The sequence below is a fragment of the Pelophylax lessonae genome (genome assembly GCF_965119305.1).
Source record: "Pelophylax lessonae genome assembly, chromosome: 2".
In the NCBI taxonomy this organism is placed as follows: domain Eukaryota; kingdom Metazoa; phylum Chordata; class Amphibia; order Anura; family Ranidae; genus Pelophylax; species Pelophylax lessonae.
The window spans coordinates 187,426,777-187,440,653 of record NC_138769.1 but is presented as its reverse complement, the minus strand read 5'-3'; the positions used below and the strand labels follow the sequence as shown (position 1 = coordinate 187,440,653).

The 13,877-nt window shown below is 39.6% G+C and overlaps 1 protein-coding gene across 1 annotated transcript in view; it reads right to left on the bottom strand.

Annotated features, from left to right (window-relative positions):
• CD99 (CD99 molecule (Xg blood group)) overlaps nt 1-13,877 on the bottom strand; it is a 105,006-nt gene that overhangs the window by 44,058 nt on the left and 47,071 nt on the right. The window contains exons 5-6 of the mRNA XM_082248000.1: nt 7,150-7,200; nt 172-204 (exon numbers count right to left, since the gene is read on the bottom strand). Coding sequence (XP_082104126.1) covers nt 172-204; nt 7,150-7,200 — 84 coding nt within the window. The remainder of the gene's footprint in view (nt 1-171; nt 205-7,149; nt 7,201-13,877) is intronic.

Sequence of the window (13,877 nt, the reverse complement as noted above, 5' to 3'; positions counted from 1 at the left end):
GTTAGAAGTGTACTGCAGGGCAGGCAATGGGAGAATGCCACATTTCGGTGAGACACATAACGATAAAATGCTAGGAACAGATCTTGAATGATGCCCATCTATTGCACATTCATTTAACAAGACAGAATACAGAGAAGAGAGAGTTTTCAGCAATGACAATGCAATGCTTACCATCTCCACCAACAGCATCATCTAAACTAAAGTCTAAGAAAAAAAAAAAAAAAACACAAAAAGTTACCAGAATTAGCAGACTGCTAAAACACAATACCTTTAAACATACTAGCAACGTAAACAGGGCAGTTGATTTCTGTTATTTATGCATCCAATGTGGTAACCCAACTAGACTGCCAGGAAAGATTTCCAATAGCCTATGACTAGACACGTTTTAGCAGTATAATGTACATATTTAATGTACAATTTCTGAACTATTCAAAGGTAAAAATCATGACAAGAAGCATACGGTACCTTTTTGATGTAGAACACTTTCTAGAATTATTTGTGCCAAATGCTTAAATTAAAGCAGCAACAAATCATTAAAAGACTATCTAAAGGCAAAACCTTTTTCTTTCATTTTGGGTGGTTAGAATCCATGTCCATTTTTTTTTCCATCTGTGCCCCATTGGGGGAGATTTTCCTCCACTTTCTGTCCTATAGAAACAACAGAGTGACAGGGATCCTTTCCAAAGGGGAGGGAAATGCCCTTTTAGACAGTCTTCACTGAATAAAGTTAAGAGGTTAAATGTATGCCTCATGCTTACTGACGTGTGTGGGGGGAGGGGGTGCTGTGCCAGAGATCGCAGGTTCAGCTATGCTGAATCCTGTGATCTGTCCCTGTCTGTCACAGAGACGATCCGCCTGCTTTGTTTACACAAGCGGGTGGATCTTCTCACACTTTCCCCAGACGAGTCCAGTGACGTAGGTCTACGTTGCTGGACACAGGGCTGCCACTGTGCCGCAGTAGCAGCACAGTGAGCAGTCGGAAAGTGGATAAAATGCACATTTTTTTTTACCTCCAAAAAAAAAAAAGTTTACTATTTTTTGTTAAAAGGTGAACTTATCCTTTAAACTCTTGGATTGTCCATTACTTTCTGTTCCACTGACAATGGTCATCAAGACAAACAGAGATTGAATCTAACTTTCAAACAGGAATACAGACAGCAATACAAAACTAAAGGGGTTCTAACCCCTCACCACTGTCCAAAAATGAATAAAAAGGAAGATATTCTTATTCAAGCATTTCAAAGTATAACCGGTGACTAGGATATATTAATGAATACTGTATTACATTTTGCCCAAAAGCAGGATCTCGACATTGCTTTGGCATACCCTTCACAAGCCACAATGCATTGCCCAGACCTCTAAACATATGGAGACTGGAGAGGTATGTGCATTAAACTGTGTAAAGCGATATCATGGCAAAGGAGGTGGTATCTGCATTCTGTGTGGGCTCTGGAGGTTTATGCCTTAAACAAAACTTCCTTACCATCATTTGGATTTGGTTTGGGTGCTGGGGCTGCTGGGGCTGCTGGCTTGGGATCCGCTTTAGGTGCCGAGGTTGCTGGCTTTGGACCTAAAGATACGGTAAAAGGTAACTCACACTCTGAAACCTGCCATTTGACACACATAAACAGGACTCAAGTTATTGAAACCTGAAGAGTCACATGCTGAAATCCGTTTAGCCATAAATGCAAAGCAGAAGCAAAGAGATTAAATGAATACAGCCATTTAAAATAAAAATATAAAACATTTTCACAATACAGTACCCACAGGAGTACATGTATTAAAATATTCACCTTCATATTACCTACAAACTAGGACCTGCTTAGGTTTTCTACATAGCTGGGTCCAAACCTTCCACATTTTCCTTGAGACTTGCTGCAATGATCTCACTGTTCTCATTATCAAAACTGCACTTTGTCCACCTAGATTTAAAGCAAACCTTCAGCCTCCCAACCCCTCCTTTGCAGGCATAGGGCGCATACACACACACACACTAATTATATATATATATATTTTGTGACAGAAAGTCAGGTAAATCTGTGGATGTAGTCACAGACAGGAGATACATTTCCACCTGGTTTAGAAAATTCACCAATTACTATAGGGTGTCGGCTGCAAAGGTAGCCAGAACTGTCTAAGGACGTTGAACAGACTTCAGCTGTTCAGAATAAGGAAATTAAGGCCTCTATAATTGGTCCAGAGGAAGTCGATTGATTGCTGCCTCCTGACGCCGTGTGGGCTGGGGAGAGGAGTACAGTCAGATGTGTGCCTCCCGACGCTGTGAGAGCCTGGGAGAAGGATTGCTGCCTCCTGACACTGTGTGAAGCTGGAGAGAGGAGGACAGTCAGATGTGTGCCCCCTGAAGCTGGTGAGCATGGGGAAGACGACCTGAAGCGATGTGCGCTGAGGAGGGTAAAAAAGTGTGAACACTTCTCAAGGTGAGAAAATGAACTATTTCTATGTGGAAGAAATAAATGAACTGTTTGCTAGGTGAAGAGACAATCAAAGGAATGGTTGCTATGTGAAGAGACAAACAAAGGGACATGTTCAATGGACATTTGTTGTGTGAGAAAAAACATGGACTATGGAGTGTCTGCTGTAGGATCAGCAAAGTTTGCCCAACAGTAGGTTGGAGACAGACTTCCGTAGGTAGGTTCCTGTATGTGAGAAGGTAGCCGCCCACAGTGGCAAAGATTTATTTTGTGTTTTATTTTTATTTTGATGTTTTGACGCTTGCACTTGTGTGAAGAAAAATTGCAAGAATAAACCAAACTGTTGTTTGCAACCACTTCTCGGCTATCTCCCTGTGTAAACGCACCCATGCAAGGGGTCATCCATACCCACCACCAAGCTAAATCCCCACTATATATATATATATATATATATATATATATATATATAAATAATATACACATACACACACACACACACACACAAAAGTCTGCACCGTTTCCCCATGCATGTCCCTCCAAACCCAGTAGACAGTTGTGTGAAAATGCGCCGGGCCAGAGAGTACATGTGACGTCATCAGTTCTAGCAAGACGGGTGGCACCAACGCTAGAGACACTGACTCATGCTTGAATTTTTGAACCTCTATGTAATTAGCCATTATTGTTTTTAAATAAAGGTCTGGTTGATTTACACCATGAGGCTTCTCCCTGTTTTATATACGATCCCTGGATGTGTGGAGCCTATCCCTGCAAGGTTTTGGAGATTATTTGTGTTATCTGCATCCGTGGTCACTTCTTTACAAGCGGCTTTTATCTCTGTAAAAGCCGGTTCACACTAAGTCACTCCGACTTCGGGGGCCACCTGTGAAGTCGCGTGCACCGCGACTTGCACGGACTTCATAAAATTAATGTCTATGCAAGTCGCTCCAGGTCGCCCCGAAGTAGTACAGGACCCTTTTTCTAAGTCCAAGCGACTTGTGTCGCTCCTATTAGAACCGGTCCTGTACTCAAATGGACCGCGACGGTGCGCGACTTGCCACGCTGAACAAGTTGCCTGACAAGTCGTAATAGTGTGAACCGACTAATAGGGATCCATTGTGTCCAGTATGAGGCCAATTCTTATCTTGTTGACAGAGCACTTTTTTCAACTTTTGAGCACTGGTGAACATGGAGTGGAACATTTGACATATATGCACCTTTCTACCAGTTATGTGCACTTTTGTAAAAGTTGTGGATTGGATACATGAACTTTCATATACTGCACTGAGATTTTGGCAATTTTATTTATGCACATGTTTATATAATTTTATATATTGTTGTTTGGTGCACTTTGTTGCATACACTTATAATCAGTTTAATTCATGCACTCAGCTTGCATGATTTAACTCATTGGCACTTGGTTTGATTTACTTTATTCAGCTGATTGTTTAATTTTATTTGTGATTGCAAAATTTTGTTAGAATTGTTCACGATTTTCTAAGAACAGCGCGCGATTTTTTAAAAAAAATGTATTCCGTTTCCAGAATTTGAGTTGCTGCAGTTTCACATTTAGCTAGCACAGAGATACATTTCTTGTTTTATTTTTAGTTCATGCATGTCACTCACCTTAGACAAATGGCTTGCAGATTGCCCGCTGTGCCTCCAGGGATATGTACATCACATATCCGAGGAGGAATAGGCTTTCATTGAAGGAAGAAGGGGCGGGCCTGTCCACGAGTCATTGGGAGGCATGCTGGCTGAACCCACTACAGCCATCAGCCTTGCCATGCAGTCACGGGGAAACATGGCAGCACGGGACCAAGGAGTCTCTTAGCAGGACAGCTCTGAATCCGCTGGGTGGGTGAGTATCAAAACTTAGATTTCACCACCAGGTAGGGAATGCAAAAAAAAAAAAACAAAATTGCGTTTGGGGGGGGGGGGGGGGGGTAAAGTTCCACTTTAACTTTATACTTAAACATACAGTCGTGATCCAAAAAAAATAAAAGTTTTTATGTGTTGTCTGTGTCCTGTAGGGAGGTTTTCCCTTCACTTCCTGTCCTGTAGACAAGATAGGAAGTAAGCTAATTTCTCTCCAAAAATTCACTTGAACAGGTTTTCCCATTGGAAGATTTCCTATCCCTAAGCTAGGGTTTAATAAATCAATTATCCAGTATTTCAAATGGTGGGGGTAGGTCTTACTTCTGGAATGGTCAATTGACAGGAAGTTGTTCCTGATCAGATCTTAGATTTCTTGTGATGTGTTCCTAAAATCCAGCAAGGAAGTGATAGGACAATACTAAAAAAAAAATAAAAAAAAAAAAAACACACAGATTTAGGATACATGCTGTAGGTGCATGCACACCAAGGGGTTTGAATTATAAACTATTTTTTTGTAAGTGTTTTTATATTTAAATTACAGTGATTGGAATAATTTTATATAATACACAAACACACACACAAACCACTGCCATTAAATATAATAACCCTCTTACAAAACACAAACAAATTGTTTATAATGCAAACCCCCTGGTGTGTGTGTACCTACAGCATGTATCCTAAATCTCTAGTTTTTGTACTATTGTCTCCTTATTATATGTCCTTTATTAGTATCACCTCCTTGCTGGGTTTTGGGAACACACCACAAGTAATCCAAGATCTGATCAGGAACAACTCCCTGTCGATTGACAATTCCAAAAGGCATAGCCCCACTATTTGAAATACCGGATACCTGATTTGTTATTAAACTCCAGTGTAGGGATAGGAAATCCTCCAATGAGAACACCTGTTCAAGTGAATTTAGCTTACTTCCTATTTTGCCTATTCTTTCCCTTTAAAACGGAACGTCCAATGCACATATGGTGTTGGTAATTTCATGTAATTTATTACCCATTTCCTTTAATTTCATGATGTAATCTCTTATCCATTTCCTTTAAATGTTTAATGCTATATTTTGGTAAGAAGCTTGATAAAGAATATGAAATGTTTAAAACTGCTGTTGTTGCTTTGTATCGGTATATGGATTAAAAAGCATAAGGCTCAGTGCATGCCTATGCGTTTTTCCAGAAAACTCAGTGCATGCCTATGCGTTTTTGCAGAAAACACAGAACAGTCTATTGAACATGGTTTCCTATGGGACACATTGACATCTAGGCTTTTTTCAGCCGCTGTGCTTTAGGAAAGGGTCAGGGACTTTTTTTAGACGCAAAAAATTGCTTTTTTTGGTTCCAAAGACTTCAATGGAGAGAAGCATTTTTGCAGCGATTTGGTTTTTTTAAATCATTAAACTGAACCAAAAAAAGCATAAAAACGCAGTAAAATTGTGTGCAAAAATGCAAAGTGCACCAATCACAAACTGCATATATGAACCAAGTCGAAGAGTGTTGCAACTGCCTGTTTTTGGAAATACACTGTTCAAAAAAAAAAATTAAAAGGAACACTTTGAAAACCCATCAGATCTCGATGGGGAAAAATATCATGCTGGATATCTATACGGATATGGACTGGGTAATGTGTTCGGAACAAAAGGATGCCACATCGTTTGATGGAAATGAAAATTTATCAACCTAAAGGGGGCTGAATTCCAAGACACCCGAAAATCAAAGTGAAAAAATTATGCAGCAGGCTAGTCCTTTTTGCTGAAATTTCATTGCAACAACTCAAAATGGTACTCAGAAATTTGTATGTCCCCCCTCATACTTGTATGCATGCCTGATAACATCAGGGGATGCTCCTAATGAGACAACGGATGGTGTCCTGGGGTATTTCCTCCCAGATCTGGACCAGGGTATCATCGAGCTCCTGAACAGACTGAGGTACAACCTGACGGCGTCGGAAAAACTGAGACAATGTCCCAGAGGTGTTCTATTGGATTTAGGTCAGGCGATCGTAAGAGGTGTTCTATTGGATTTAGGTCAGGCGAGCATGGGGGGGCCATTCAATGGCATCAATTCCTTCATCTTCCAGGAACTGGCTGCATACTCTCACCACAGGAGGCTGAGGATTGTCGTGCACCAGGAGGAACTCAGGACCCACTGCAACAGTGTAGGGTCTAACAAGGATTTCATCCCAATACCTAATGGCAGTCAGGGTGCCATTGTGCCATGTGTGTGTTCAGCTCATGAAAAATGGGGGCAAAAACAAAAAGTGTTGCCCTTATAATTTTGATATAGATATATATTCTCTTAGAATTTTAATATAGAAGGTGGAATGTGGGTTATCCTTCTGTTATGGGAACACAGAGGCCTGAGAGGTAAAATCGCTTCTTCCTGCACAGATATAAAGTATTTATCTGTACATACATTCATATTTTGTATATATACACACACACACAAGCATACATATACTGTATTATGACTGCCTGCCTAGAGTTCAACTTTAAGCACAAGGCCAAAAACCCTCATCTAATCCATGGGCATTCTACCAGGCAGCATACATGCCTTAGCAGATGTTCATTATTGATAGTGCAAACGCTACAAAATGCAATGTCATTTTCTAGGATCAGCAGATATCAGTTTCTAATGCAATGTAGTATGTATTACAGATCTACAACTGCTAGGGCTGGCAATAATGAAGGTAAAGCTTCAAAAATTTTATGAACAAGGTTCATAGTTGCATTTCTAAAGCACTTTCTACTCTACAACATGTACCTACAAGCTAACACTAACACTCACTGTGGATTACACCGCATTACAACCTTTTCACATTGCATCAAATAACTCACCATCATCAGGTTTCACTGTTGGGTTTACTGCTTTTTTTGGAGTTGGTGCAACTGGAAGTAACACAGAGAAACAAACTTATGGCAACACATGCCTTTTTAAAAAATATTACAACAACATCATAAAATCAGACTAAACAAAGGCTATATACAATGTGCTTTTTTTTTTATTATATAAAAGAGAAAAATAAAAAGACGTTTAGGGACCAAAAGAAAAACTTGACTGCCAGCAGCTGGCCAAGATATAATCCAAAAAATGCATCAGGAAAATAAAATTACAACCTCCTTATGACAAATGTGTACTTTGACATACTACAGATCTACATGTGCAGACATTACTGCTGTCACTCTTATCTTAGCACTGATAAGGGGGTATGAGAGTTTCAGACACTTAATTTTTCTCCTGGCTAAAAATATGTAAAACCCATACACCCCTATGTGCTAGAGTTTTTATAGGTGTTTAACACAATGCATCTAATGCCCAAGAAGAACCATGCATGGCAAAATACGTGCAGTGCTTTGACCATTAGCTCTGGGATGACAAATGAGGACCAAGGTAGCATCTGTAGTGTTCATTGTTACAAAGTAGACCCCATCTGATTTAGGGTTTATCTCAAAAGAAAAAAAAAAAGTGTATTAATAGATGAATCGGACATAAAAAAAAAAAAAAAAAAACTATGAATGAAGCCTTCCTGGGAGTTCGCTCACTGAAAATACAGGCAAGGTCCACAGCACACTGGGCCCTCTATCTTACATGCACTGTTAATGTGCAGAACCCCAACACACTAAAAATAAATCAATTTACCAATGTAGAGCTTACCTGTGGGATCATCCTCATCTATAGAAGCAGTGAAAGGGAAAACAAAAAAAACACAAATATTATATTGGCTTATTTTGTCAGATAACTAGTACTGTACGCACATTTTATTATACTGTGGTTTTGAGCTGGAATTTTATAGCTTACCTGTGGCATTTATAAAATTACTATATTGACTTGATTTGCCAGAAAGCTAGTGCACATAACATTCACATTAGAATTCCACAGGTTAAATTATCAAAGTGTATCCGAACCAAAGAACATACATTTATAGTATTGTATCCTTTTGGACAGTTAGTAGCTGCATTCGCGTTTTTTTTTTCCCCCCTTTATTTTAAACTGGTAATTCTGACTATAATTCACTTCCTGTCCTAGGGTGACAACCGTACAGAGCAGGGTTGAAAGGAAATCGATATATTATCCCCCACCTAATTTCGACAAGTCGCTAGTGCTCCGAAGATTGGCAACCACCTGGAATTTTATCAATATTACACTTCAGGCCTCCTCTAGAGGCACACGGGGTCCCCCATCCCTTGATTCTTCCCTCTTGGCCCTCCCCCTACTCCCTTCTTCTATCTGTTCTCTCTTTTGGTAGCCTTCCAACAGCAGCAATAGATATCGCCTATCGAAATCAAAGCCTGAATATACCTAGGTAGGATATCTATACCTTCCCACTTGTCTTTTCCCCCTCTTTTTTCTCTCCCACATGCTAGGCTACACACTGCACAATAGGATGGGACAAAGTCATCCCCCTCCTCCAAATATTAGAGAGAAGTCAATCCTCAACTCTACAAGCATATTACATATGCTACTACTGCACTAAAACAGAATATGTCTAATTGTAGCCTACGCACGCTAAGTTTGTTTAAGATTAGTTTGATTGTCTTAGTTCTCCTGGGTAGAATCCACCCTCTTCATTTGTCTATTCGGATCCTCCTACAAAAAAGTTATGTTGCCTACCATTGTAATACACTCATATCCTCAGTCCATTACTGGACCACTGTTTTTATTATTTGTTCCTTTCAATAAAATCTTTGAACAAGAAAGGAAATTTTTTTGCTGTCTATGTTCAGGCTGGAGAGATTTCCCCTTTACATCCACTTCTGGAGATGCAACAGGAAAGGAGATAAAAATCTCTCCATATTGAGCAGAATTCTCATCTAGGATAGCTGCCTTAGAAACAGCAATGCCCATTAAAGTATTTGTGAACACACTACTCAAAACCACACATTGTGATACAGCAAATATTATTTGCCAGGTAAATTAGCATTCACTTAAAAATAAATCCTTAAGTATACTAGAGAAGCTGGGGAGGAGACTCACAGAAGTCTCAACTATCACAGATAATCCTCATATTCCATGGTTCAATTCCTTAAAATCTCCTAGATGTTAAGGTTAGGCTGTCCCCAGTAACATGCTGATGGATCAAGCTCATGTGGACTAGGCTAGCCTTAGCATTCTAAGGAATTGAACCATGGAATATGAGGATTATATGGGATGGTGGCTACACTTACCTCCTTTTTACAGCTTTTTCAAGGGGCAATCAATCAACTCCTTTGTACGTTATATACATAATATCCAATCTTTTGACCAGCTGGGCCCTTTCCTGTGTGGTTGCAAAGGTCCTCTTTTCTAGGAACAAGCTACATGTAATATGTGAGCTCTTACAGCAGAGATACAGTGATACCTCGGTCCACGAACGCTTCTGTTCACGAACAACTCGGTTCACGAACAGAAAAGTTCATAAAAATATGCTCCGGTTCACGAACAGGAGCCGCGGCCATTTTAATGCTATTTCCAGGCTGTCACATGGTCGTGACTTCCTGTAGGAAGATCGTGGAGAGAAGAAGAGACACAGAAAGAAGTACTGTGAAGACACTGCTTTTTGGTGTGCTTTTTAGCACATACAGTACTTCTGTACAATACTGTACTTACTGTATTTCACAGCCTCCCACCTGCCTTCCTCCACGCCAGAAGTCATCTCAAGCAAGGTTAATGTTCTCTCTTTATACATTACTATACTGTACTAATGTGTATTGTAATTTGTTTCATATTTTTGTGCTTCAAAAACCAAAAAAAAAAAAAAAAAAATCAGAACGGATTAACCGGATTTACATTGAACCCTATGGGAAAATGTGCCTCGGTTCACGACTAATTCGGTTCGCGACCAGAGTCAGTTTACGAATTAAGTTTGTGAACCGAGGTATCACTGTATATGCCAAATCTCCCTGAGGAAGTGGGCTTTGTCCTGCGAAACATGTCGGAGAAGTTTAAACAAGATCCTAAAGAAAATAAATGCTGTGCTGTCTGTGCATAATAGAATACATTTCTAAAAAGGGGGGGGATTATTCAAGCAAATCTAAAGTGCTTCAAACCACTGGTTTAGATTATTATATAGATAATATTCATATTATTAACCACCAATTGCTTGTTTGCAAAGTGCAATGTGCCACAAAATATAAAGTGAAATCAGTTCCAATGTCCATAGAAGTAAAGTTACACTCAGAAATCCATAATGATCACCCAAAATGTGCTCGACTCCACAGAATAAGCCCCTTACCAGAAATATATGACTCTTTTGTGGCTATTTATTCATTGATGCTTTTTTGACCTGCAAAAGGTATAACACTCAGCAGGCAAATCAAATGTGAAGCTCAACCACTTGAATGCATCTCCTCCTCTCCACAGCAATGTGATCAGTTCGTGTTCTCACAGGCACACTGTATTGGGATACGGTACACTCAAAGAGGAAGGGTACACCTCATTGTGCAATGATCATTAAAAACAGTTTGTTATAAAAAAAAAAAAAAATGTATACTCACAGGAACAGTATGATTACAAGCATTCAGTAAAAACCACGTCTAGCAACCCTGCGTGGTTACTGACATCACCGCTACCTCCTTCTGCCCAATGTATATTTAGTCTTCTGAGACGTCGTCACTTGGGCAATTGGATCAGTGACGACTCCTCCTACAACTAAACATATGTCAGCGGAAGGAGATAGTGGTGACGTGCAGTTTTTACTGAATGCTTGTAATCATACTGTTCCTGTGAGAATAAATCTAACAATAAAACAGTTTTAAATGATCATTGCGCAATGAGTTGTGCCCTTCCTCTCTGAGTGTACAATGTCCCAAATATGCCTATGAGAACACATTGCTGTGGAGAGGAGGTCATGCATTCAAGTGGTTGAAATTCACATTTGATTTGGCTGCTGAGAGTCATGCCTTTGTGGATATTTATCCATTTAGGAGTTTTTTGGCCTGCAAGGGTAACATACTTCTGGTAAGGAGCTCATTCTCATTTGTGGGAGTGGAGCACATTTCGGGTGATATAGCATGGAGATCATTATGGATTTCTGAGTTGAACTTCACTTTATTCTTCTATGGACACTGGGACTGATTTTACTTTGTGGCACATTGCACACTGCAAACAAGTAATTGGTGGTTATTGATAATCATCTAAACCAGTGGTCTGAAGCACTTTTGCACTTTATATTTGCATGAATTATATCCCCCCCCCCCCCATTTGAAATGTTTATTAAAAGATAAATAAGGTTTACAACAGTGAAAATAGATAAAGCACAAATTATTGTACAATAAAGATGAACAAAAGAAATCAAATGAATAACTTTGCATTATAACACGATGTAAGGTGTGTTTTAAATTTCAGACAAACCATATGGAAGAATCAAAATATGATCAGTGACATTTTATAATACATGAATCTGTCAAATCAAGAATTTAAGCCCCGTACACATGCACCGATATTTGGCCGTGAATTTTCGGCCAACGTCCGATCTGCCGATTTTCGGCTTGTTAGTATGATGCTTCCGACAACCGACTGACTTTTTGGCCGAATAAAATCTGGTGTGCAGGCTATAAAATTTTTGTTGGCCGTCAACACAACAGCCGATTTTCCGTCAGTCAGTACAGATTTCGGCAGACAAAAATCAGATGAGCAAGACTGGGCATGCTCAGAGAAGAAAAAACACACGGAAAGTAAACCAGCACATGACATCACTTCTGAAGTAGATTTTTGTTGGCCGAGAAAATTCGTGTGGAGTCTAGGCACATTCCAACCAACAAAACACCACTCTAGACAAAAGTCGGATGATCGGTCGGCCGATAATCGTTGCGTGTGTATGAGGCATTAGATTTCAAGAGTCTGAGTTCCGAATAAATTCTAACATGCTATTTATCAATTGAGTTGCAAGTAGAACAGCCATAGGAGGTTGATCATGTATGTAGATGATATATTCCCCTCTTTTTAGCAATTTATTCCATTATGCACATATAGACAGCACAGCATTTTTTTTGTTTATGCAGTTTTGTTAATATTGGTGTGTGCAATATTCTGAGTGCAGCTGTCAATCATACTGATTATTCACATTATCACTTAGTGTGGAATTCATTGATTATTGGTATTTACATCACCTAGTGCAGAATGTTTTTTTAGAATGATTATAGAAGATCTTCCCTATGACCAACTTGGGATCTAGCTATCAACCAATGGCATGACGTGTAACTGCAATGGTTTTAGACAGTACCTTTTTTTTTTTTTTTTTAACCTCTTTTTTTTTTGTGTACAATAAAAATGTGTTCATTATGCTTTCGTGTGGTACCTTTAAAAGTTTTAGCAGTTCTTATGAGGGGTTAAATAATTTTTCAGTGTTAAAAATAAATGTGTACTTTTTTGGATTTTTACTTTACAGGTCACATGACTGCACAGCATCCTCATCACTCCCTCTTCCCCATAGCAAGGGGCATGTCTGAATAGTAGGTGGACGGGCAACTTTATACATGTCACACTGTGGGGAATCCTTTAAAGCCATGAAGGCCTCTCCCTAGTAGGCAGCTGGCGGCACCTGTACTGCAGTGCTTGCACCCAGTCCTCCATTCTCCATAACCTTTACCCTTTGTGTTGGAAGTACAACAGCATGTACTGTGAACTATAAATATATGCATTATACATATCTATACCAGCAGGTGACACTGCAGTGTTATAGTGTACATGTATCTATGCTATGAGAGGAAGTATCATCTGTCTCAGTGTATATATTTGTATGCTACGGTTTCCTGTTCCATGTAAAGCTGTGTTCCATTTATCCTCCATGAAAGCACAGTAAAATCTTGGATTGAGTGTAACTTGGTTTGAGAGCGTATTGTAAGACAAGCCAAATTTTTTTTATACATTTTAAATTGATAAACAAGCGATGTCATGATATACAAGTAGCGTCACAACTGAGTAGGAGAGAGAATCTAAGTGTATTGGCTTGAGCCTGGGGGAACAGGCAGGTTGTGTCTGTTTGAGCTGCAAGGACTCCCCATTCACTTCACAAAGCAGACTTTTGGGATAGCTTCAATTATACTAGATGTGGACAGGTCTAAGGAGATTTCATTCATCTTATTTGGCAATGTCCCAAGTTGATATTGCCCGAGACATTGATGAGAGACATAACATGGGAGACTATTGGGATTGGACAACACTGTAACCAAAGGAGCCATTTGTTGATCTGCCTACATAGACCTTTGTAATGGGGGGGGGGGGTCCGTGTTATTTGGTAAGAGGCTGTCAAGTTGGGCGTTGGTGGTGGTTCCCTCTATTCATGACCCAAGGAACTTTCTCCTCTTCTGATGAGGCTTTAGGGAGAGACTATTCCAGCGCTGCACCTTTCATTTTTAATATCTTTTTTATCTTTTGTATACATTCAAAGATTTTGTGTCAGCTGCTTTTTAATTTATCATTTTCAATCCAACGCAGTATATTTATATTACTGTTCCTATCTCCAAGTGTAAAAAATTTAGCAACTCACATGGTTGATTTAAAACAGGCAAATCCAAGTATGCAGGCATCTGGGGTCCACATAGACCATCCTCTGCACCGCGATTGACATCATCCCTGACACACTGCG